The sequence below is a fragment of the Theropithecus gelada genome, chromosome 18 (assembly GCF_003255815.1).
Source record: "Theropithecus gelada isolate Dixy chromosome 18, Tgel_1.0, whole genome shotgun sequence".
Lineage (NCBI taxonomy): Eukaryota > Metazoa > Chordata > Mammalia > Primates > Cercopithecidae > Theropithecus > Theropithecus gelada.
Genome location: NC_037686.1, coordinates 2,977,039 through 2,998,970, shown reverse-complemented (window position 1 = coordinate 2,998,970; position 21,932 = coordinate 2,977,039). Strand labels below are relative to the sequence as shown.

The window sequence follows — 21,932 nt, the reverse complement described above, 5'->3', positions numbered from 1 at the left end:
GCCTCAGCCTCCGAGTAGCTGGGACTACAGGTGCCCGCCACCACGCCCGGCTAGTTTTTTGTATTTTTAGTAGAGACGGGGTTTCACCATGTTAGCCAGGATGGTCTCGATCTCCTGACCTCGTGATCCACCCGCCTCGGCCTCCCAAAGTGCTGGGATTACAGGCTTGAGCCACCGCGCCCGGCCGGCAGAGGTCTTGTATGTCGTAGGGACTTGGTAAATAGTTAAAGATAAAGAAATGCTTAGAAAACAGTGAAGAGCAAGGTTTTTGGTTTTTTTCTGTTTTCATAGATTTCCCAAAGGTCTGTGAAGTGGTGATGAACTCTGTGTAGAAATTACCTGGTACCTTTTTGATTGGGTTTAATGAGGCTTGATTGGGAGAGTAATCATGTGAAGCATTTCATTTTAAATATATTTATTGCTATACAATGTTTTTGAGTCATTTACTTTCAGGAATTAGGGATAAAATAATTGCATTTCATATCGTTTGCCCACTCTTTGATGGGGTTGTTTTTTTCTTGTAAATTTAAGTTCCTTATAGAAAAAGAAGACATGTGGCCAACAAACATGAAAAACAGCTCCTCATCACTGATCATTAGAGAAATGCAAATCAAAACCACAATGAGATCTTACGCCAGTCGGAATGGCAATGATTAAGAAGTCAGGAAGCAATAGATGCTGGCCAGGCTGTGGAGAAATAGGAAAGTTTTTATACTCTTGGTGGGAGTGTAAATTAGTTAAACCGTTGTGGAAGACAGTGTGGCGATTCCTCAAGGATCTAGAACCAGAAATACCATTTGTCCCAGCAATCCCATTACTGGGCATATGCCCAAAGGAACATAAATCATTCTACAAAGACACATGCACACGTATGTTTATTGTAGCACCATTCACAATAGCAAAGATATGGAACCAACCCAGATGCCCATCAGTGATAGACTGGATAAAGAAAATGTGGTACATATACACTATGGAATACTATGCAGCTGTAAAAAAGAATGAGATCGTGTCCTTTGCAGGGACATGGATGAAGCTGGAAGGAAGCCATCATTCTCAGCAAACTAACACAGGAACAGAAAATCAAACCCCGCATGTTCTCACTTCTAAGTGGGAATTGAACTACAAGAACACATGGACACAGGGAGGGGAATATTACACTCCGGGGCCTGTCGGGGTCCTGGGGATTAAGGGGAGGGAGAGCACTGGGACAAATACCTAATGCATGTGGGGCTTAAATCCTAGATGATGGGTTGATAGGTGCAGCAAACCACCATGGCACATGTATACCTATGTAACAAACCTGCACGTTCTGCACATGTATCCCAGAACTTAAAAAAAATTGCATTTCAGATTGTTAACTCTGTTTTTCTTTAACGGATGCATTTTCTGACCTGTGCGTATCCTTTGCCCAAAGGAGATGCAGAAGCTACCAGAGGCCGTTCAGCTAATTGAGAAAGCCAGCATGATGTATCTAGAAAACGGCACCCCAGACACTGCAGCCATGGCCTTGGAGCGAGCTGGAAAGTGAGTGTGAGATGGACGAGGCTCTGCATAGAAGTCTTGTCTTTGTTTTAAAGAAGTCCTTGAAAAACAAGCTTTCCATTTCTCATGTGAGTCACATTTTCTTGTCTAATTCAGGCTTATAGAAAATGTTGATCCAGAGAAGGCTGTACAGTTATATCAACAGACAGCTAATGTGTTTGAAGTAAGTTTGAATCTTATTTTTTTCTTTAATTACTTAGAATGTTCAGATTAATAACATGTAGGAAAATAGAGAAATGCAGTGGCTACTTTTAAAACTTTTCCGTGCTCACAGTTGCGCGATATTTCTTTTCTGTTAGAGAGCAGTGAAACGGACTAGCAGCTTTCGTGTTCCCCCCTTGATACAGTGCCATTACTTCTTTACAAAATAAATATTGTGGGATAAAAACATTTCAGCATTAAAGCAGCCAACACTTGTTTGTCTTTGATTCCTTCAGAATGAAGAGCGCTTACGGCAGGCAGTTGAATTACTAGGAAAAGCCTCCAGACTACTAGTACGAGGACGTAGGTATGTCTTTAAAAACTATTGCTGTGTCTTTATACTTTGAATCCACATTTGGAACTGGAAAGTCATTTGGGGGATAGCTTGTTAATTTTTTGGTATAAGCTGTAGACACACCAGGCCACACAATAGAATTTTTTTTTTTTTTTTTTTTTTGAGGCAGAGTCTGGCTCTCTTGCCCAGGCTGGAGTGCAGTGGCCGGATCTCAGCTCACTACAAGCTCCACCTCCTGGGTTCACACCATTCTCCTGCCTCAGCCTCCCGAGTAGCTGGGACTACAGGCGCCCGCCACCTCGCCCGGCTAGTCTTTTGTATTTTTTAGTAGAGACGGGGTTTCACTGTGTTAGCCAGGATGGTCTCGATCTCCTGACCTCATGATCCGCCCGTCTCGGCCTCCCAAAGTGCTGGGATTACAGGCTTGAGCACACAATAGAATATTAACATTTACTAGACAGTAGGCACACTGAATTAGATATTAAAAGATCTGCTGTTTTTTGAAAGGGTAATGCCCAAATTTATCATGCACTGTGCTTTTATTGGTTGAACCCTGGCTCAGCAACCTGAGAGGGAACAGTTTTCTTCATGTTATTTGGTTGGGTTATGATACCTCTCTCAAGGAAAAATAAGAATATTAGAATAAATGACAAAGATGCATAAACACCCATGAAAATTGACAGGTTCTTGACAAATACTATTATTAATACAATATTTACCTTTCAACATATGACCTGAAGCACAAAAAGCTTGTGTGAACCTCAGAAAGCTAAAAATCTATTGGGATTTCCTTTTGTTTTTTTACTTTATCTCAGTTTACTTTTAGTAAGCAGTTTCTTTCATTAATAAAATTCTGTCTCGCTGGGCGCGGTGGCGCAAGCCTGTAATCCCAGCACTTTGGGAGGCCGAGACGGGCGGATCACGAGGTCAGGAGATCGAGACCATCCTGGCTAACATGGTGAAACCCCGTCTCTACTAAAAATACAAGAAAATTAGCCGGGCAAGGTGGCGGGTGCCTGTAGTCCCAGCTACTCGGGAGGCTGAGGCAGGAGAATGGCGTGAACCTGGGGGGACGGAGCTTGCAGTGAGCCGAGATCGCGCCACTGCACTCCAGCCTGGGGCACAGAGCAAGACTCTGTCTCAAAAAAATAAAAAAATAAAAATAAATAAAAATAAATAAAAAATAAAATTCTGTCTCAATAGTATTTAAGATAAACATCTTTAGGAGGTTGTAGGTCTGCAGATATCTTAATTGAAATTTGCCCAAAGCTTCCCAGTAACAGAAAAGACACAAGATCCATTTCATGTGTCAAGGAATCAAAATAGAAATGACTGATGAATCTGTCCTTTCTGAGACTGAATTAAATTTTTTCTTCATGAAGACTGCAGATTCTGAAATATAATTTAAACCAGTCTAGAGTAACATGAGAATAAATTAATCTAGAATTAACTGTTAATCTCATTTAGATAGACTACTTTGTTTATAGGAACTTCCTTCACTGAGTAGGTTGTTTTGTTTTTTTTGGTTTTTTTGGTTTTTTTTTTTTGGTCTAAATGGAATAGAAATTTCATTTTGTTTTTAAATTAGGACTTTAATCATGAAGCAAAGTTTAATTTAAATGTCAGTCCGGGGTCATTACCTTTATTCATCTTATTACTTGTTGCTTCCCAGAAATCAGTGACTGAAATGCTAACTCTGACAGTTCCCAACTTGAAAATGGTTCAGTTTAGTTTCTGAAGGTGTTTGTTACAGCAGCAGAGCTGCTCTTGGTGATGGCGCTATGACTGTGGCAGAATAGCTGAACTGTGAGGTGATACCCAGATTCTGATTTGTGAGCAGGGGCCCCATGTCTTAGAAACAGTGTCCCTCATTCTTTTCAGGGCAGCCAGGAGGCAAGTTTTAGGTAGTTTACCTCCTTTCTCATCTGTGCTCACCTCCTAATGCTCCCCAACAAGGCTCCCAGTGCCTTTCTAGAGCGCTAAGCCCCTTACTATAAGACCCCATGGAAAGTGGAGGAAGTGAAGTTGCAGGAAGGGGCAGAAGTTGAGGACAGCCCTGTGTGAGAGTCCACACTGCCTCAGCTCCCCTGAAGTATTTCTGCTTTCCACATCTTCTTTGCTTTTGTTTCTCAAGGTGTAGATTATCTAAAGCTGTGTGGTAGAGGGAGTAGCACAGGAAAGGGAAGAGGCCAGGATCTTTTGGGGGAGGTCAGGTGAGGAATGTTTTCCAGCTGCCTGTGCATATTCCTTTAGAAAGCTCTGCTAGGGATGGGGGCCACCACCATCCTCAAAACATTACCAATGTTGCCAGTCAGTTTGGACACATCTAAAGAAAGCTATTGTTCTAAAGCAAGCACTGAGTTAGATTCTTCGAAGCCTCAGCAGAGGGGAGAATGCTAGTTGAATGAGCAGCAGAAGTGAGAATGCTGCGTAGATGTGTTCAAAGGGCACATTTATAAATCTAGGGCTTTTATTCATGACTTTGCTTTATTGGGTTTTTTTTTTTTCTGTTTACATTAACATGAGTCCGTAAGATGTCCTAATTTAATATTTTTTATGTTAGTATAGCAAAGTTAATCTGTTTAATTAGTATAACTTTTTATGTTAGTATAGCAAAGTTGATCTATTTAATCTTGCTTCTCACAGTTCTGGAGAGTCATAATTCAGAAGTGATTCAGAGTTTCATTTAGATTACATCTGGGATGGTCTTAAAGGCAGTCCAAGGCCAGTGCCCTTGTTCCTTTTTAGAAAATGCCTTTCCAGGCTGGGTGCCGTGGCTCATGCCTGTAATCACAATATTTTGGGAGGCCGAGGCAGGCAGATCACCTGAGGTCAGAAGTTCAAGATTAGCCTGGCCAACATGGTGAAATTCCTTCTCTACTAAAAATACAGAAATTGGCTGAGCGTGATGGCACACAGCTATAATCCCAGCTACTCAGGAGGCTGGAGAATCGCTTGAACCCAGGAGGCGCAGGTTGCAGTGAGACTCCATCTCAAAAAATATATATATATAGAAAAGGCCTTTGCAGCAAGTTGATCATGACCTTGTGCCTCTGAGAGAAGGTCTATACCTCTGAGACAAGGTGTCTGGTCTCAGTGAACCCAAATCCCTCCTAGAAGATTCAGTTAGCAAAGAAAAGAGCTGCTTCTCACCAGTTGTCTGAGACAGTCACTAGATCCTAAACACAGGGAGGGCTGGGTGTGTATATGTTCAGGGGTGGGGTGTGTGCTATTAAGGAGAATCACTGGGTTTCTGTCTTGCGTAACTGTTCTGCCCATGGTGCCATTAATAACAGATAAGGAATATAGACACAGACTTCTTGGTGATGATCATAAACTTCGTTGGGAATATGACACATAAACTCGACATTTCTGTAGGTAGGTAGAAATAGGTTTTGGAGTTCAGGAAATAGTTGGGGCCAGAGGAGGAGTTTGAGTTGTGGTGAGGAAGGTGACTGTTGAAAGCTTGGGGGTGAATGAGGTTCTGTGACAGTTTTCTGCCATTTGCACATAACTTCTGTCTGGTTTCAGTTTTGTTTCATTTCGGGAAAATAAAAACAATTTATTCTTTTTTCAGCAAAACCAGATTCTTGTCATTTTGTTGGGAATATTGAGTATTACCTGAGGGGAAAGTTGAAATCATCTGTGTTTCATTATAATAAGTAACTAATACTTTTCTGGATACATTTAAAAATAGATGGCTTTATATGCTAATTTCATGGCCTTTTAGCAAAGTCGATCAACTTTTTCAACTACAAACTCATGTAAGTGCTTGGCTTTTTTGTTAGGTAAGTATATGTTAGCACATAGAAATGCTATTATTATGTCAAGGAAATAAACAGTTTATGTGTAAAGAATGCACCCTTTATAGTTAAATATATGAAAAGTTTAAAATACTGAGATTGCTAATAGAATGATATAATCTGGACACTGTGGGCACAGAATATTCTGATGTAATTTATTTTATAAAACAGTATCTGTTATAAGCTCAGGGTCACAATTATAAGTAATATAGATACATTTAGCTGTAGTCTGCCTTGCATTAATTTTGTATTTCTGCATAGCAAATTGCTACAAACTTAGCAACTTAAAACAGTACTCACTAATTAGCTCACAGTTTCACAAGGCCAGAAGTCTGGATACGGTGTAGCTCGATCCTAGTATAGCTAGGTAGCAGAGCTAGGGTCTCACCAGGCTGAAATCAAGGTGTCAGAGCGGGCTGTGATCTCACCGGAGGCTTGGGTCCTTTTCCAAGCTCATTGATTGTTGGCAGAATTGATTTCCTTGCAGCTGTGTGAAAGAGATTCCTGTTTTCCTGTTGCCTATTGGCCAGGAACTGTTCTCAGCTTTGAGTTCGCCTTCAGTTCCTGGCCATGTGCCCCCCTTGGTGGTTCACAGCATGGCAGTTTGCTGCTGATTGGAGGCATCGGGAGCGCATCACTCTGATTTCTGGCCTCTAACTTAAGGAAGGGCCCTTTGTGTCCTAATCACAGGATGGCCCATCGTATTCCGAGGGTCACACCTACACTTAAAGGGGGATTATGCAGGAAATGTTTCCAAGGGGCAAGAATTGGGAGCACTCTTAGAATTCTGCTGCCAAACCCAGTTTATAAATTGACTTTGTTCCAAAACTTTATCAAGTTGACCTGTGGAAATTCAGAACGCATTTCTTCTCTGAGTGTTATTTTATAAGGCACTAAGTTACCAGGGTGCATCCCATAAAGATTCAGTTTAACTCATGATGTAAGTAGCCATAATAGCATAAGCCAAGCCACTGTGTGTGTGGTGTGTGTGTCTGTATACATGCAACTATTTTTAAAAAGATAACACATAAGCTGGGTGCAGTGGCTCACACTTGTAATCCCAGCACTTTGGGAGGCCAAGGCGGGTGGATCACCTGAAGTCAGGAGTTCGAGACCAGCCTGGCCAACATGGCAAAACCCCATCTCTATTAAAACTACAAAAATTAGCTGGGCGTGGTGGCAGGCGCCAGTAATCCGAGCTACTTGGGAGGCTAAGGCAGGCGAATCGCTTGAACCCAGGAGGCAGAGGTTGTGGGGAGCCGAGATCACGCCACTGCACTCCAGCCTGGGCAACAGAGTGAGACTCTGTCTCAAAAAAAAAAAAAAAAAATCATATAGCATAACATTTTTGTATTTTTATTTTGGGTTATAATACCACTTACCTCTCTTTGAATCCCGATAGTACAGACTCTTGCCCCTTTTGGCTGTTGGTTGTGTATATTCCCAATGCCCAGACCCTTGGTAGTTGCTGCCATAACCTTGAACTCATATTGGGATGACAGCAATGGCTACAGACCGTGCATTTCACTCAGTCTCAAGTTGTACTACTCAGGGAGTCCTGGCATTTGGAGTATACTACAGCTTTGCAGGGAGGGGAGGATTCAATTAGGGTTTGATGGAATTAGGGCTGGGGGAGTGAAAAAGGGGTAAGGGCCTGGAGGGTTTGGGGAAAAAGTTTTGGTGACCCCTTTCCTTGCTTTCATCTTCATTCTGCCATTAGGCAAAATGGAAGAAAAGGAGAATGTATGAGGGTCAGTGGAAAAGATGAATGTTGAAGATTGAAGATGCAGGAAGGCTTTTGTTTAGGTCTCTGACTTGCCACCCCTCAGTGCTGCCCTTTTAGGCACTTCAGAGCTTGCTAGGGCCACTGGGGCAGCAGCGAGAATGTGATGGAGGGACACAGTTGGGGGAAGGTACTGAGTGCCTTGGGTGTCAGGATGTTCTTTCAGTCAGGCGGAAAGAAATCTTGGGTGATTTAATCGAAGATCGTCTCAAATACGTATCACAAAGAAGTTGTGATACTCATTATTGGACAGTCCTTACCAAGCTTCAAACTCCCCATTTGACCTAACCCATCCTTGAGTTCTTTGCTTTTTCTGTCACCGTGCAGCCTGAAAGTGGGCGGTCAGACATTTGAAAGGCAAGCCAAATGAGCAGAGCGTGTGGAAACCTGGGTCCTGGGGCAGCTGCTAACACTGCCTGTCCTCCGGGTGTCTCTGCAGTCTATGATGTCAAGCACATTTCTCAGGGCACCTCTGCTATCGATCATTTAGACCTGCTTGTTTCACATTTCTGTGTTTCATTTTAGGTTTGATGAGGCGGCACTCTCTATTCAGAAAGAAAAAAATATTTATAAGGAAATTGAGAATTATCCAACTTGTTATAAGGTATTCTTTGAAAGTGTTTGTTTTTGGTGTTACATTAGATGATTTTTTATACTGGTATGAATAAGTACCTAAGAAAGGATTCTATGGCTGTTTCTATGTTTTTGTAAAATAATACTTCCTGGGCCTCTATTTTTGACCAAGATAGAGTAAGCCCACTGCAGCTTTTCTCTCTGCTGATTACAACTAAACTACTGGATAAAATACAAAAGCAACCACCCTTGAACTCTGAAAAGTAAATAAAAACAGACTAATGAGAGGAGCAAACACTTGGAGAAACCACCACCGTGGGAGTGAGTTTCTCGGGGGTTTTTTCCATTTCGTCTTGCAGCATTGCCCTGCCATGAGAGAAGCCCGCAGTTGTGGAGCTGGGCAGCAAAGGCTGCAACAGTGAAAACTCCAAAAGGAACCCCGCCTTTCTAACCAGCACTGGGAGAAGAGGTCCCATTGTTTTCCTCTCCTTTTTCTTTGCTCCAAGCTTGTGCCCAGGCATGGAGCTGCACTGTGATGATGGCTCAGGTTGATAAAACGCCACAAGGACCCCAGTCTCTTTTGCCAGAGGAACTAGGAAAATGAGCTAGAGAGAAAGGAGAAAATTCCAGAAAGGAGAGAGCTGGAAACGGAGTCCCCAGAGTGTGGATGTGGCCCACACAGGTCTTGGGCTTACTCTTCAGCTGTACTGAGACAGGCACCAAAGTAGCAGTGCAGTGCAGAGGTTGGAGAGCTAAGATCTCATCACCGTCGAAGTGTCGCCCTGCCCTCTGAAGGGCTTATGCATGGAACAGGCCCAAGGCCACATAGCAAAGGATTTGAACTGAGTGTAGAACTTCCATCCACCAAAAACAAGGCACCACATGTAGTCTGAACCTAACTGGGGTGATTGCCTGCTGAAAACATCCATACTCTCCTGAAAATTAAACAGAGGCCGTGCAGCATCACATTCACAGTACAGTCCAGAATTAACATGTAAGAACCTGGAAATATGACCAGTTTTCAGGAGAAAAGACAACTGATGGCAACCCAGCAGTGACCAGGGTTTTTGGCATTATCACATAAAGACTTACAGTTGCTTCACGAGGTAAAGATAAAGACAATTGAAATGAATAGAAAAGAGGACCTGTTGTTTTTTATAGGAAAAAATGTTTTTATAGAAACTATAAAAATGAACTAAATGGGAATTTTAGGACTGGAAAATACATGATTGAAATAAAATACTGGATAAGCTTAATCTCAGAGATGACAGAAGGAAGACTTTGTGAATTTGAAGATAAATCAGTAAAAGTTACCTAAACAATACAGATCAAAAAGATGGAAAAATACTTCATAAAGACCTATTTTGCCAATAATTTATCAGTCATATCCTTGATCTTATTACTGCTTTTATCGTTGACTTATCAATACTATCATTGTTTCTGTTATCTGAAGTTTTCACTCATACATCTTTTTCCTAGTTTCTTTTTAAAGATTCTAAGTATCATTGTGGAATTATGGTCACCCCCCTCTTCTTTTTTATTCACTTTTCAAGCTTGAATCTGTGTAGATATTTGAAAGAGATTCTCTTTAAAACATGGTTGTGAGCTAAGGCTTGTGTCAAAGTGTGGTCCCCAGACCAGTAGTAAGAGTGCCCCCTGGAACTTGTTAGAAATGGGTGAATCCCAGACTTGCCCCAAGCAGCCAAATCCCAGGACATGAGAGTTGGGAAAGTACTCTTCTAGGGTATTTCCCCTCGGGTGTCCCGTAGAAGTTACTATAGCATTTATAAATCTCTATTTATACAAACACAGACTCTGAAAGTTAAACTCCAGGTGTTTTTAATACTGCCAGGATACTGACTTTATTAAACAGATATAAATTTGACCATGATCCTCTCTTTTGTTTTAGAAAACAATTGCTCAAGTCTTAGTTCATCTACACAGAAATGACTATGTAGCTGCAGAAAGATGTGTCCGGGAGAGCTATAGGTAAGACGTTGTCTGGGCCCTCTTGACTTGCAGTGTTAGCACTTCTGTTTCTACAACTAAGATTGCTGCTAGGACAAATGTTCCTGGCCATGAGACTGTTATTTCTACATCTTAGGAGTGCTCGTCTACCATTTCATCTTTTACAGTGGGCATTTTACACGTTTTGTTTTTTGTTTGTTTGTTTGTTTGTTTCCTTTCCTGTATTTTTTTCTTGGGGACCTCCATGGAAGTGAATGACTTTAGTCATTTTAGTCATTTTGCTTTATTTGCCTTCTAAGAAAAAAAGAATAAGAAAAAGGAGAAAAAAATTCTCAGATTGTATGTTACAGAAATCAAAATGAGGGATTTTCTTAGTGTTTAACATGAGCAGTCTTAATCTCAACACTGTTAACATTTGGGCTGGATGATTCTTTGTGGTCGGGCCTGTCCCGTGCACTGCAGGCTGGTTAGTGGGATCCCCGGTCTCTGCCCTCTAGATGCCACTAGCATTCCCACACTTTTAAGTACCAGAATGTCTCCAGACATTGTCACATGCCAGGGGCAGAATCATCCCTGCCTGAGTTGTGTTCTTTTAAGGAGAAGGTGAAGGCGTGTGATTTGTGCTTACTGCAGCATCCCCGGGTTCAATGGCAGCGAAGACTGTGCTGCGCTGGAACAGCTTCTTGAAGGTTATGACCAGCAGGACCAAGATCAAGTGTCAGATGTCTGCAACTCACCGCTTTTCAAGTACATGGACAATGATGTAAGTGGACCTGTTTGCGTAGCTTTCGTCTTTTCTCTTGAAAGAAAGGTTTCTAGTGAGATTTTTACCCGTGTACTTAAGAGATTTTTTCCTACCTCTTTTTTTCTTCTCAAACTACTACTCATAAGGAAACTGACCACTTGCATTGAATTTCACCATAGATTTAGATAAAATAGATGGTAGTTGTGTGGTTTATAGCCATTTACTCACCCGTCTTAACTGTTGACCATATACATATTTTAAAATTCAAACTTATTTCTCAACTTTTCCTCTATCTGTTGTCCTGCATAGGTTGCTTTTACTCGTTTCTTTTAGACGGACTGTCTGAAAGAGACCCATTCTGTAGTGGCCTTTGTAATTCAGTAGACTTGTGGGAATCCGTGATGACTAGCTACGTGTTGCAGGTCACTAATTATCTCTAAACCTCAGTTAATTCATTTGTAAAATGAAGCCCCTAGTACCTGTCTTGCTGGACTGTTGTGAGGAATACATTAGTCAGTGTGTGAGAAACATCCTCACGTGATGCCTTGCATGTAAAGTGAACCAGGACTATAAGTTTCTATTTGTTCTATTTTTTCAGTGGATTTGTAAGTACCTGTTTTAATTAAGAAATTATAATTGATACTTTTACTAGTTGTGTACCTGCCCCACCGTGGCCATGAGGCATCTGGAGAACAGCGTTACTGGGTTTTGTTTTCCATCTGAATGGTAGAATTGGTGGTCATGAGGGCGGAGAGCCAGGCTGTCTTTTTAGAGCTGAGTAAAACGTGTCGGGATTCTAGTTATCCAGCTTTTAAGAACATGCTCTGTTGTTGACAGTATGCTAAGCTGGGCCTGAGTTTGGTGGTTCCAGGAGGGGGAATCAAGAAGAAATCACCCGCAACACCACAGGCCAAGCCTGATGGTGTCACTGCCACAGCTGCTGATGAAGAGGAAGACGAATACTCAGGAGGACTATGCTAGTATTTTGCTTGCTGAAAAGAAAAGGGAAACAAAGGTAAAAATCCTGACATGCCATTTCAAGGACTTGGGAATAGATTAGGGATATACGTACTTCATTACAGTCATGTTGGATCCTAATAAAGACTTAGGATCTTTAGTTACCATCTCCCCAAATCACTCATTGTATCCACTACCTGTGAAGCATATCTTTTTCTTTCCATAAGAGCTTTTCTAAGACACCAGCAGGAATTTACAGAAAATGGACTATGTTTTAATATAGTTGATGAAAAAATTTGCAAGCCAAATTATACATAAATTATGTTCTAAACAAAAGGGGTAATAAGCATAGGTATTCTTCTCTCTTGGACGCTTGTAAGTTACTGTTAGTGAATTGTTTTTTACATTTTACTTAATAATTGCTGCTAAAAGTGATGTTTACTGATAAAAAATTATTTTAAAATTTGTTTTGGAAAGGAAATTTACCCCCATGATGTTAGATACATTTAAATTATCAAGTCTTTTCAGAGATGAGATGGAGACAGGAAGTTATTTTGAGCCTTACAATATTATTTAGCCCAATAAAAGATGGATTTAAGCTCTTATTATGAGTTTGAAAAATTTTGAAGGTAGCGTATTAAAGTGATTCTATAAATATCTTCAGTCCTCTCTGAAGTGTGGGTATTTCTTCTATCTAAAAAGTACATACAGTGACTGTCTTCAAATCTACTTGGTTCTTGACCAAATAGGAGCTCATGGGTAATGAATACCTTCGGGGGTTTTGTTGTTTTTTTAAGGGTCTCACTTTGTTGCCCAGGCGGGAGTGCAGTGGTGCGATCACAGCTCCCTGCAGCCTCTCCTGGACTCAGGTGATTCTGCCACCTCAGTCCCGAGTAGCTGGGACTACAGGCATGCACCACCATGCCAGGCTAATTTTTTTATTTTTTATTTTTTTATTTTTTTTTTGCTATTTTTTGTAGAGATGGGGTTGCTCCATGTTGCACAGGCTATTCTCAAACTCCTAAGCTCAAGCCATCTGCCTGTCTTGGCCTCCCAAAGTGCTGGGATTGTAGACATAAGCCCCCTTACCCAGCCTACGAATATCTTTCTAACCTTGTAAGAATGAGGTAATGTTTCCATCAATCTAATACAGATATATTTCTTCCCTCCAAAATAATTTGGTTTGTTTTATTGTAACTCCGTCTTAAGTTGACATGGAAAATGCTATATAGGCCAGGCGCGGTGGCTCATGCCTGTAATCCCAGCACTTTGGGAGGCCGAGGCTGGCAGATCACGAGGTCGGCAGATCACGAGGTCAGGAGATCGAGACCATCCTGGCTAACATGGTGAAACCCCTAGTCTCTACTAAAAATACCAAAAAAATTAGCCGGGCATGGTGGCGGGCACCTGTAGTCCCAGCTACTTGGGAGGCTGAGGCAGGAGAATGGCGTAAACCCGGGAGGCAGAGCTTGCAGTGAGCCGAGATCATGCCACTCGCTGCACTGCAGGCTGGGCGACAGAGTGAGACTCTGTCTCAAAAAAAAAAAAAAAAGAAAAAGAAAATGCTATGTACTATGAAAACTTAGCTGAAAGGGAAGAATCGTTTTAGAAAGACATATTTAAAACACCGCACTGCTAATATATTGATATCCTTTGTAGTTATTTCCTAAAATGCTGTTTTCGAAACATTCCTTTATCACCCTGTGTGGCTTAGACCTATCTCATAATCTGTTAATTGGAAAGAGGCTGCAAACACCAGTAGTGTGCATTCTGCAGGTACACGCTGCCGAAGAAATTTCCTGCTTATTCATGCCCCGTCTCTGTCTCCTTTAGAGTCATAACTTATTTAAGTATAGGATGCTTGATTTTGCTAGACTTTCTGAAAACACCAAGGTGGAATATCAGAAGTGATTTTAGTCACAATTAGTTCTGTGGGAGAGCTTAGACAGAATAACATCCTCCTTTGGGAGGTGGTCTTGGGTGCGTGAATGTTGGTATACGGTCTTTATTTTAGGTCTGATACAAAACGCTAATAAATTTAATGTTTTTCTTCCTTAATTTATTGGCATAGTTCTTCAGGTAGCAGCTCATTTTTATTAATGATATTGGGATTAACTATGAACAAGCTATGTGTAGACATTTGCATTTAAGGACATTGCAGTGTTTCAAAGATCCCATCATTGCAGCTTGTATCCTTTAGATCCAATCAGAAACTTCTGGTGTCTTACATTAATGCTCATTTGAGCTAATCAGTAATCTGTTTAAACAGATTTGGCAATACTTTAAAGGTATTGTAGACTATTTATTTATAGATCATATTACCCTTAAAGTCTTGGGGGAAAAAAGTTGTCTCATGTACTGAAAACTTTTTTTTAAAAAGGTGATGATGAAGTGCATTCTGTAGCAGCAGCGCAGCTGGGCTTTAAACCACACAGAAGGCTGTGTCCAAGGGCAGCCTCCTTCACCCTTCCTGCCCCCATTGAGGACTGGATAACCAGGACTTGGGGATATTCTTTGTTGTCAGGGTTATTCTATGTGGTAAAGAATATTTGGTTCACATTTATACATTTTCTTTTTCCACTCACATAAGTTTCTATCTTGAGAGCATAGTCCAAAGTGTAAAACTTGGTGTTTACGAGAATTGTCTTCCAAAACTCCACTGTCATCGCTTTCACCAAAGTGGAAGTCTGCATGAATATGCTCAGAATCTACTATTCAACATTCTGTTACGTTGTAAGTGAAGTCCACCTACAAAATAGATTTAATATATTGAATTTATTTGTACATATGCAGAGTATGGTATTCGTGTATGGAATCTGCTTTATTCCTATTTTTTCCAACTCTGATGAGTAGAGTATTAAATGTGTTGTTATGGAAATGCAGAGTATTGCTTCTATAGGAAGATAATTATGAAAATAAAACCTGAAACTATGTAAATATGATTATTCTTTGTATTATTTATTTTGTTTAGCTTGTTAATTTTCTTTTTTCCAGGGACACATTCTCTTAATTATATGACTTCAGCATTATTTTACAAGGACAGTATTTTGTTATCTGCAGTTGTCTTTTCTGCTCTTTGGGAGTAAGGTACCTTTGGGAAGGTAAAATACCAGTCATTCAGTTATTGTAATACTTTAATATACTGCTGTTTGGTGAGATGGAAGACTAATACATCTTCCAAGATTTGATTGGGTTAAGTGAGATAAAACCATATATGATTAGGAGGCTAAGAGAACTGATGTGAAATTGTTTACATAATTAGCACCTTAATTACTGGCAGATTTACTTACAATCAGACATTTATTGGATGCTAGCTATGTAATATTATCCCTGTCTTTCGTGGAATGGAAATTAATAATATAATTTGATACCTGGATTCAGGAGAAGTTGGAGTAAGAAAGAATGCAGAAGGAGTGGCTGTCGGACATCGTGTGATTTTGTATTTCTTCCAGGACACCTTGGAGTGTCTAGAATGTGGTTTGTGATCACTATTGTGTTTGTAGTAGCAAGAGGAGATAGCCAGCAAGGATAACCAAAGTCCACCTTCCGCTGTCACCCCCCACATTGCTTTCATTCGACTCATCAAGAAAGGGTCAATAATGACTTTAATGTGATGAGTTAAATTTAAGGACATTAAAAACATCTTGTAAGTAAAAAGGACTGAGGCAAACACCAATTTTAAAAAAGGAAAACAAACTTTCCACTCGATTGTTTTTATTCTAACGAGGTTTTGTGCACAGAAACAACTTACATGGCTTTTAATTAATACTCAAGGACCTGAATAAAATGCCGTCAGATAATTACCTCCACTTCACAAACTTGGCTTATTAGCTCCCATAGAGTTACATTACCTTTACAGGTTTTTTTTAATATCTGACTCTCTTAAATTTTTCAAGGGGCCTAATTTAAACAGCCTTAAAACTTTAAAATTTTTTTTTTTTTTTTTTTTTTTTTTTTGAGACGGAGTCTCGCTCTGTAGCCCAGGCTGGAGTGCAGTGGCCGGATCTCAGCTCACTGCAAGCTCCGCCTCCCGGGTTCACGCCATTCTCTGGCCTCAGCCTCCCGAGTAGCTGGGACTACAGGCGCCCGCCACCTCGCCCGGCTATTTTTTGTATTTCTTAGTAGAGACGGGGTTTCACCGTGTTAGCCAGGATGGTCTCGATCTCCTGACCTCGTGATCCGCCCGTCTCGGCCTCCCAAAGTGCTGGGATTACAGGCTTGAGCCACCGTGCCCGGCCTAAAAAATTTTTCTAAGTACTGAAGTAATCCTTATAAAGCTAGTAAATCCAACATTACACATATGGTAATTTGAGCTTTCAGATTTTCAAATACTGTTTGTGAAAAATTCTCAATCACAATTAAACATTGAAAATCAAAAGGGGAATATGTAAGATTTTGTTAAATGTTTTAAGAACCTTAAATGTAAACCTGCACAGATTATCATAACGATCATAAAATTTATTCCTAAACATAACTAGAAAGTATTATCACTGAAGTTGACTTTATCAATATGAAATACTTATTTCTCTGCTTAACCCAGGGTAAATCATTTAATTTAGCCAAATAAGAAGAACAAATTTACCTTCTTGGGAGGGCCAAAATGCTGTTGGGACCACAGCACAGTTGGAGTGCAAAGACTGAGATGTGTGCTGTGAGTGCTAAGTTCTTGCAGGAGATTCTGTGTATACGCAGGTGAGCATGGTCGGCCTTCTTTTTCACTTTAGCTTTTGTACCATGTCAGTGGGGCACACCAGGACTGTGCCTTTCAGCTTAGAGTTCAGTTCACAAAGCAGTGGACCATGGCATTTTAAAGTCTTCATCCTTGGGTTTATTATTATGGTTTTTTGTAACCTACTTTAACATTTTGTAGTGAGATTTGGATAGAAAGAATTCTGCACCTACAATCAGGTTGAAGGCACTATCTTCCCCTACTTGATTTGGATTGAAGTATCTTTATTACTGGTTCAGTTGGTTCCCATGTCTTTTCATATTTCATGGATTTTAGGCCACAATTTAGTAGTCATACTGATAAATTCATAATTCAGTAGGCTTTATATTGATAAACTTAATGGAACAATCACCACTATAGATACGATGGCCTCATTACAGGGAAGGTATGACTTCATAAAAAGTTGGTCGGTCAGGATGGGACTGTGTTATGCTGCAGTAATAAGCCTCAGATCTCTGGTTTAACATGACAAAGGCTCATTTCCATTCATGCCACGTGTCCACACAGGTCAGCTCTGCCCCATGTCTGCTGCTCTCAGGGCAGAACAAGGGACCACAGATCCCAGTGATAAGAGAAAGGAACTCAAGATGGTCTTGTACCATCAATGTGCTGCTCATCCCAGAAGTGAGACACCTGACCTATAGTCATTCACCACATCATAAAGGGGCCAGAGCCTTTGGGGGCCTGTGGACCAGAAGGGAGAGGAGAACCACCAGCTATGCTAGGGATTATACAATCTGCTTATATCTTAAAGCATTTGAGGTCAATCAGAAGTTATTTTGATTAACTTTTTCTAATTCTCATTATAGAATTTTAGTGGAAAACAATATAGTCAATCCTACAGCAGTCACTGTTACCCTGTCACACACATTCAGGTGGCTTCACCATATTATTACATGTAGCCCTGACAGTCATTCTCTTACCCTCGTTTTTCAGGTGAGTAAACAAACTCAGAGGAATTAATTTATTCTGAATGTTTTTGATGTTAATATTCCTAACAGGAGATACTGTTTAAACTGGCTTCTTGGTTTTCTGTCATTTATGTGAAATGAAAAACAACAGTAGGCCAACTTGGAGTTTGAGCTTTCAATTTGATTTTTAAATAGGAATGTAAGCAATTGGTTGTTAAAAATTAAGCAGCCTGGTTCGGACTGGCTGGCTTCCTAGCTCAGATGCTATGGCTTTCATCCTGGGTAATCTCAGGTCTCAGATTTTCCTGCACTAAGGAGTGGGAACATCGAGGAAGATTGAAATCAGGGTCTCTGTCACTGAGATTTCTTCCTCCCTTTGTTTTTTCGTGTCTCATACTTAAAATTTTTCTGTCAAATCTCAACATTTCTCTTAATCGTGATCCAAGTAGTAAACCGTATTGTGGGGAACATCAGGTGCAGTGCCTGGCTGGCTGGGGAGCATCCTTGCAGAAGTGGCATCGTTAAGTGAAGGTTCAGGGCCTGAGCATGTAAAGAACAGCCCAGGATTTGGACATCACTTGACTCTTACTACACAATTTGTGGGGCTGAAACTGGGAAGTCCAGGGCAGAGAAAGAGGCAGGAAGTAGTTGGGGTGAGAAGCCCTTGACTCTGGGTCCTCTGTCCTGGCTTCTGCAGTCTTTCTGCTCTTCTTGTCTGTCTGTCTGATGCGGTCACGTGCATACGCTATTTCATTTGCTCCACACCGTCCTGGCAGGAGTGCAGTTTATTTCATTACAGAGGGGCACAGAGAGTTTACCCCGCTGCTGAGTGGCCCCGTGCTGACGTGCATAGCCCCCGCACGTCCCACCATCTGATGGAGACACAAAGCGCTGGTTCAGATGGCATGGTGCCTCCCCAGATCACTCAAGTTTTAGGCCACTGATTTGGGCCTGTGCTTACGTTTTCAAAAAGCTGCTGTATTTATACATTCCCTTCATGGAAAAAAGCAATGATGAATGTGGTTCCTACTAGGAAAGCTATGGGATGTATTTTTCTAGCCCTGAAGTCTTGGGTATGGATGATAGAACTGATTGTAAATGGCTCAATAAATCAGGCAAAGTCTGTCTAAGCTGGGGTGTAATCTAAGTATTTCTAGTTTTCTTCAGTAACATTGGGTTATTGGAGACATCATGGTATTTTCATGCTTTAATAATATGTTTAACTGTAAAAAACAAAACAACAAAAAACCAACCCGGCTTTCCACAGTTGCTGTGTATGGAAAGGAAAATCTGGAGACCCGTGGACTCACTATGCCTAGGGGGAAAGGCAAGCTTGGAAGCTGAGTCACACAGAACACTGGCCTGCCTTTTGTTCCTCAACAAAACAGCTAGCGATAGAAGGCAGGGTCTCCCCAGGTGGCCTCTGTCACCCAGATACTGTAAATTAACAGCTCATCTTCCTGGTGAGGGATGAGAGGAGAAGAAAAATACCATCTCCCCCACGTAACCCACTGTTCCTCTCCCCTCCTCACGCTCAGTATGTGGATGAATGAGCTGTTCCTCTCCCCTCCTCACGCTCAGTATGTGGATGAATGAGCTGTTCCTCTCCCCTCCTCACGCTCAGTATGTGGATGAATGAGCTGTTCCTCTCCCCTCCTCACGCTCAGTATGTGGATGAATGAGCTGCAATCAAGGATGTGACCGTACCCTCTTCTGTTTTCTTTCCTCTGTAAATACTGAAGTGCCCAAAATCGTTTTTGGAAAAAAGTGCAGACCACAGATCCTGCCGTGGCTTGTGTTGTTCTCCCAGGCGCATCCTCAACCTTGGCAAAATAAATCTCCACGCCAACTGAGACTGCCTCCGTCACTGGTTTCATGGTACTCTCCAGGCGTTGTCCTGGGACATCCTCCCAGCCCTGTGAGGGAGGCAGCCAGGCCCCCAGTACAGACTTCACCCAACACCAACAGAGAGGTGACAGGGCCCTCTCAAGGCCACACAGCTGCCTGAACGTGAATCTGCGTCCTGACTCCTGGTCGGTCTGAGTGACGACAGTGATGCACTAGGACAAATGTGTTACTTTTTATCTGGGACTGGATCATAAAGGCACCAAAACATTTGATGACTCGTGTCCACAAGACACTCAGTGAAAACTGTTGAAATGAAGGGAAAAAAATGAGGGAAAGTATCCTGAAGCCTGTGAGTGGGATTCAGAATGAACGTCATCCCCAGCGATAGGTGAGCATCGTTTTGTAAGAGCTCCAAACGTCATGGCGAGCCGTTGAGCCGACTCTGAGGGTCACAGAGGTGAGCAGCCCATCTTGTTTCTGGGAGGTTCGTCCAGGCGTGAATGAGGCAAGCCCACAGGTCCCCACCTTGGGTGCCTCCCTGTTCTCCAAGGTTCACTCTGCTCCTCCTGAAGCCGCGGGGATGACGCTTGTGTGGAAAACTTGCTGCTAAAGGCAGCCTGAGACTCTGGACAGAGCAGAAGCAGAAGCAGGAGTCATCAGCTCAAGCTCCCCTAGGGCCTCCTGCTGTCCTGATACAAGGGCCGGGAGGGCCTTTCCTGCGAGGCAGTTCTTTTTGTTTTTTTCTTTGTTTGTTGAGACAGGGTCTCGCTCTGTCACCCAGGCTGGAGTGCAGTGGCACAATAACGGCTCACTGCAGCCTCAGCCTCCTGGGTTCCAGCCATTTTCCTGCCTGAGCCTCCCAAGCATCTGCAACTACAGGCGCACACCACCACACGTGGCTAATTAAAAACTTGTATTGTAGAGACAGGGTCTCATTCTGTGGCTTAGGCTGGAAATGCAGGGGTGCAATCATAGCTCACTGTAACCTCAAACTCCTGGGCTCAAAGGAGCCTCCCACTTCAACCTTCCTGGGCACCACACCCACCTACTTTTGGGTTTTTTTGTAGAGATGGGGTCTTGCTGTGCTGCCCAGGCTGGTCTGGCCTCAATCCTGCCTCAGCCTCCCGAAGTGCTGGGAGAGTTATTTTGTTGAAGAAAACTTCCACAGAACACTTAAGAACTAAAAGACATTACATGACTAATAAGCACGACATCTCAAAATCCATGAGAATGTAAGAAATTTCTTCCACATCTTTATAGATACTGAGATCTGTTTTGAGTATATTCTGAGAAAATTAAGATGGGCTAATGAAGGCCTAAAGGAATAATCAGCAATTTAGAGAAACATGAGCCACACTATTCATTGAAAAGCCCTACTAAACAAAATTAGTTCAGACAAAGCAATAAGATGACGAATCAAGCTCTCTCCAGAGATGAAAGAAAAGCCAGTCTCAAAGATGACTATAACTAACTCTGTTGCTGGAAAGACCAGGGCACCAGGCCAGCCCGGGGAGAGACTCCACCTCTTCAAAGACAGAACGATTCCAAACATGGCAGGACACAGTGCTCACCCTACAGTGAACCTCTGGGAATGTGTTATTTTTTAAATTCAGTTAATCTTTTTTTTTTTTTTGACAGTCTCTCCTGTCACCCAGGCTGGAGTACAGTGGTGCGATCTCAGCTCACTGCAACCTCTGTCTCCTGGGTTCAAATGATTCTCAGGCCTCAGCCTTCCAAGTAGCTGGAATTACAGGCATGCACCACCACACCCAGCTAATTTTTGTATTTTTAGTAGAGATAGGGTTTCATTATGTTGTCCAGGCTGGTCTCAAACTCTTGGCCTCAAGTGATCCACCCACCTCGGCCCCCCAAAGTGCTGGAATTACGGATGTGAGCCACTGCACCTGGCCAAGACTTTCTCAATTCTTAAACCTCAGGAAAGATAGCTGGCCAGCCAGTTAATAGCCTCATTAGAATTACTCTGACATACAATTCTGCCTCCTAAAGAGAAGTAAGACCCTCTTTGATCACAGGTGGGCCAGGTGTGGTGATTCAATCCCAGCACTTTGGAAGGCTGAGGTGAGAGGATCACTTGAGCCCAAGAGCTTGAGACCAGCCTGGGCAACACAGTGAGACCCCATCTCTACTGAAAACTTTTTAAAACTTAGCCTGGCATGGTAGTGCATGCCTGTGGTCCCAACTCAGAAGGCTAAGGCAGGGGGATCGCTTGAGTCCTGAGGTCAAGACTACAGTGAGCTGTAATCACACCACTGCACTCCAGGCTGGGAGATAGAGCAAGACCCCGACTCAAACAAAAATAAAAAAAGCTGATCACAGAAACAGCAGCTTTCAGAGATTAGTTTCCTTCTGTCTGTCCCATGTCTTGGGTTCTGAACACTCACATGATATTACTGGGGTCACCTTCAGGGTGTTCATCAGAGGCAGCAGTCGGCACACACTGGACTTTGGGTTTCATTCGCAAAGCTTCCTGAGAGCACAGATCCACAGCAGTGGATGAGAGCCAGAGTTGTTTGGGAATCAGGCGACACGCTTATATAGGAAACAGATACACATAGC

At 42.1% G+C, this 21,932-nt stretch overlaps 1 protein-coding gene across 1 annotated transcript in view; it reads left to right on the top strand.

Moving 5' to 3' along the window:
- The window catches only part of NAPG (NSF attachment protein gamma), a 25,621-nt gene extending 13,446 nt beyond the window's left edge, over positions 1-12,175 (top strand). Inside the window, exons 6-12 of the mRNA XM_025365051.1 lie at positions 1,415-1,524; positions 1,639-1,705; positions 1,980-2,050; positions 8,150-8,228; positions 10,107-10,186; positions 10,799-10,928; positions 11,748-12,175. Coding sequence (XP_025220836.1) covers positions 1,415-1,524; positions 1,639-1,705; positions 1,980-2,050; positions 8,150-8,228; positions 10,107-10,186; positions 10,799-10,928; positions 11,748-11,891 — 681 coding nt within the window. The 3' untranslated portion in view covers positions 11,892-12,175. The remainder of the gene's footprint in view (positions 1-1,414; positions 1,525-1,638; positions 1,706-1,979; positions 2,051-8,149; positions 8,229-10,106; positions 10,187-10,798; positions 10,929-11,747) is intronic.
- The last annotated feature ends 9,757 nt before the right edge of the window (positions 12,176-21,932 follow it).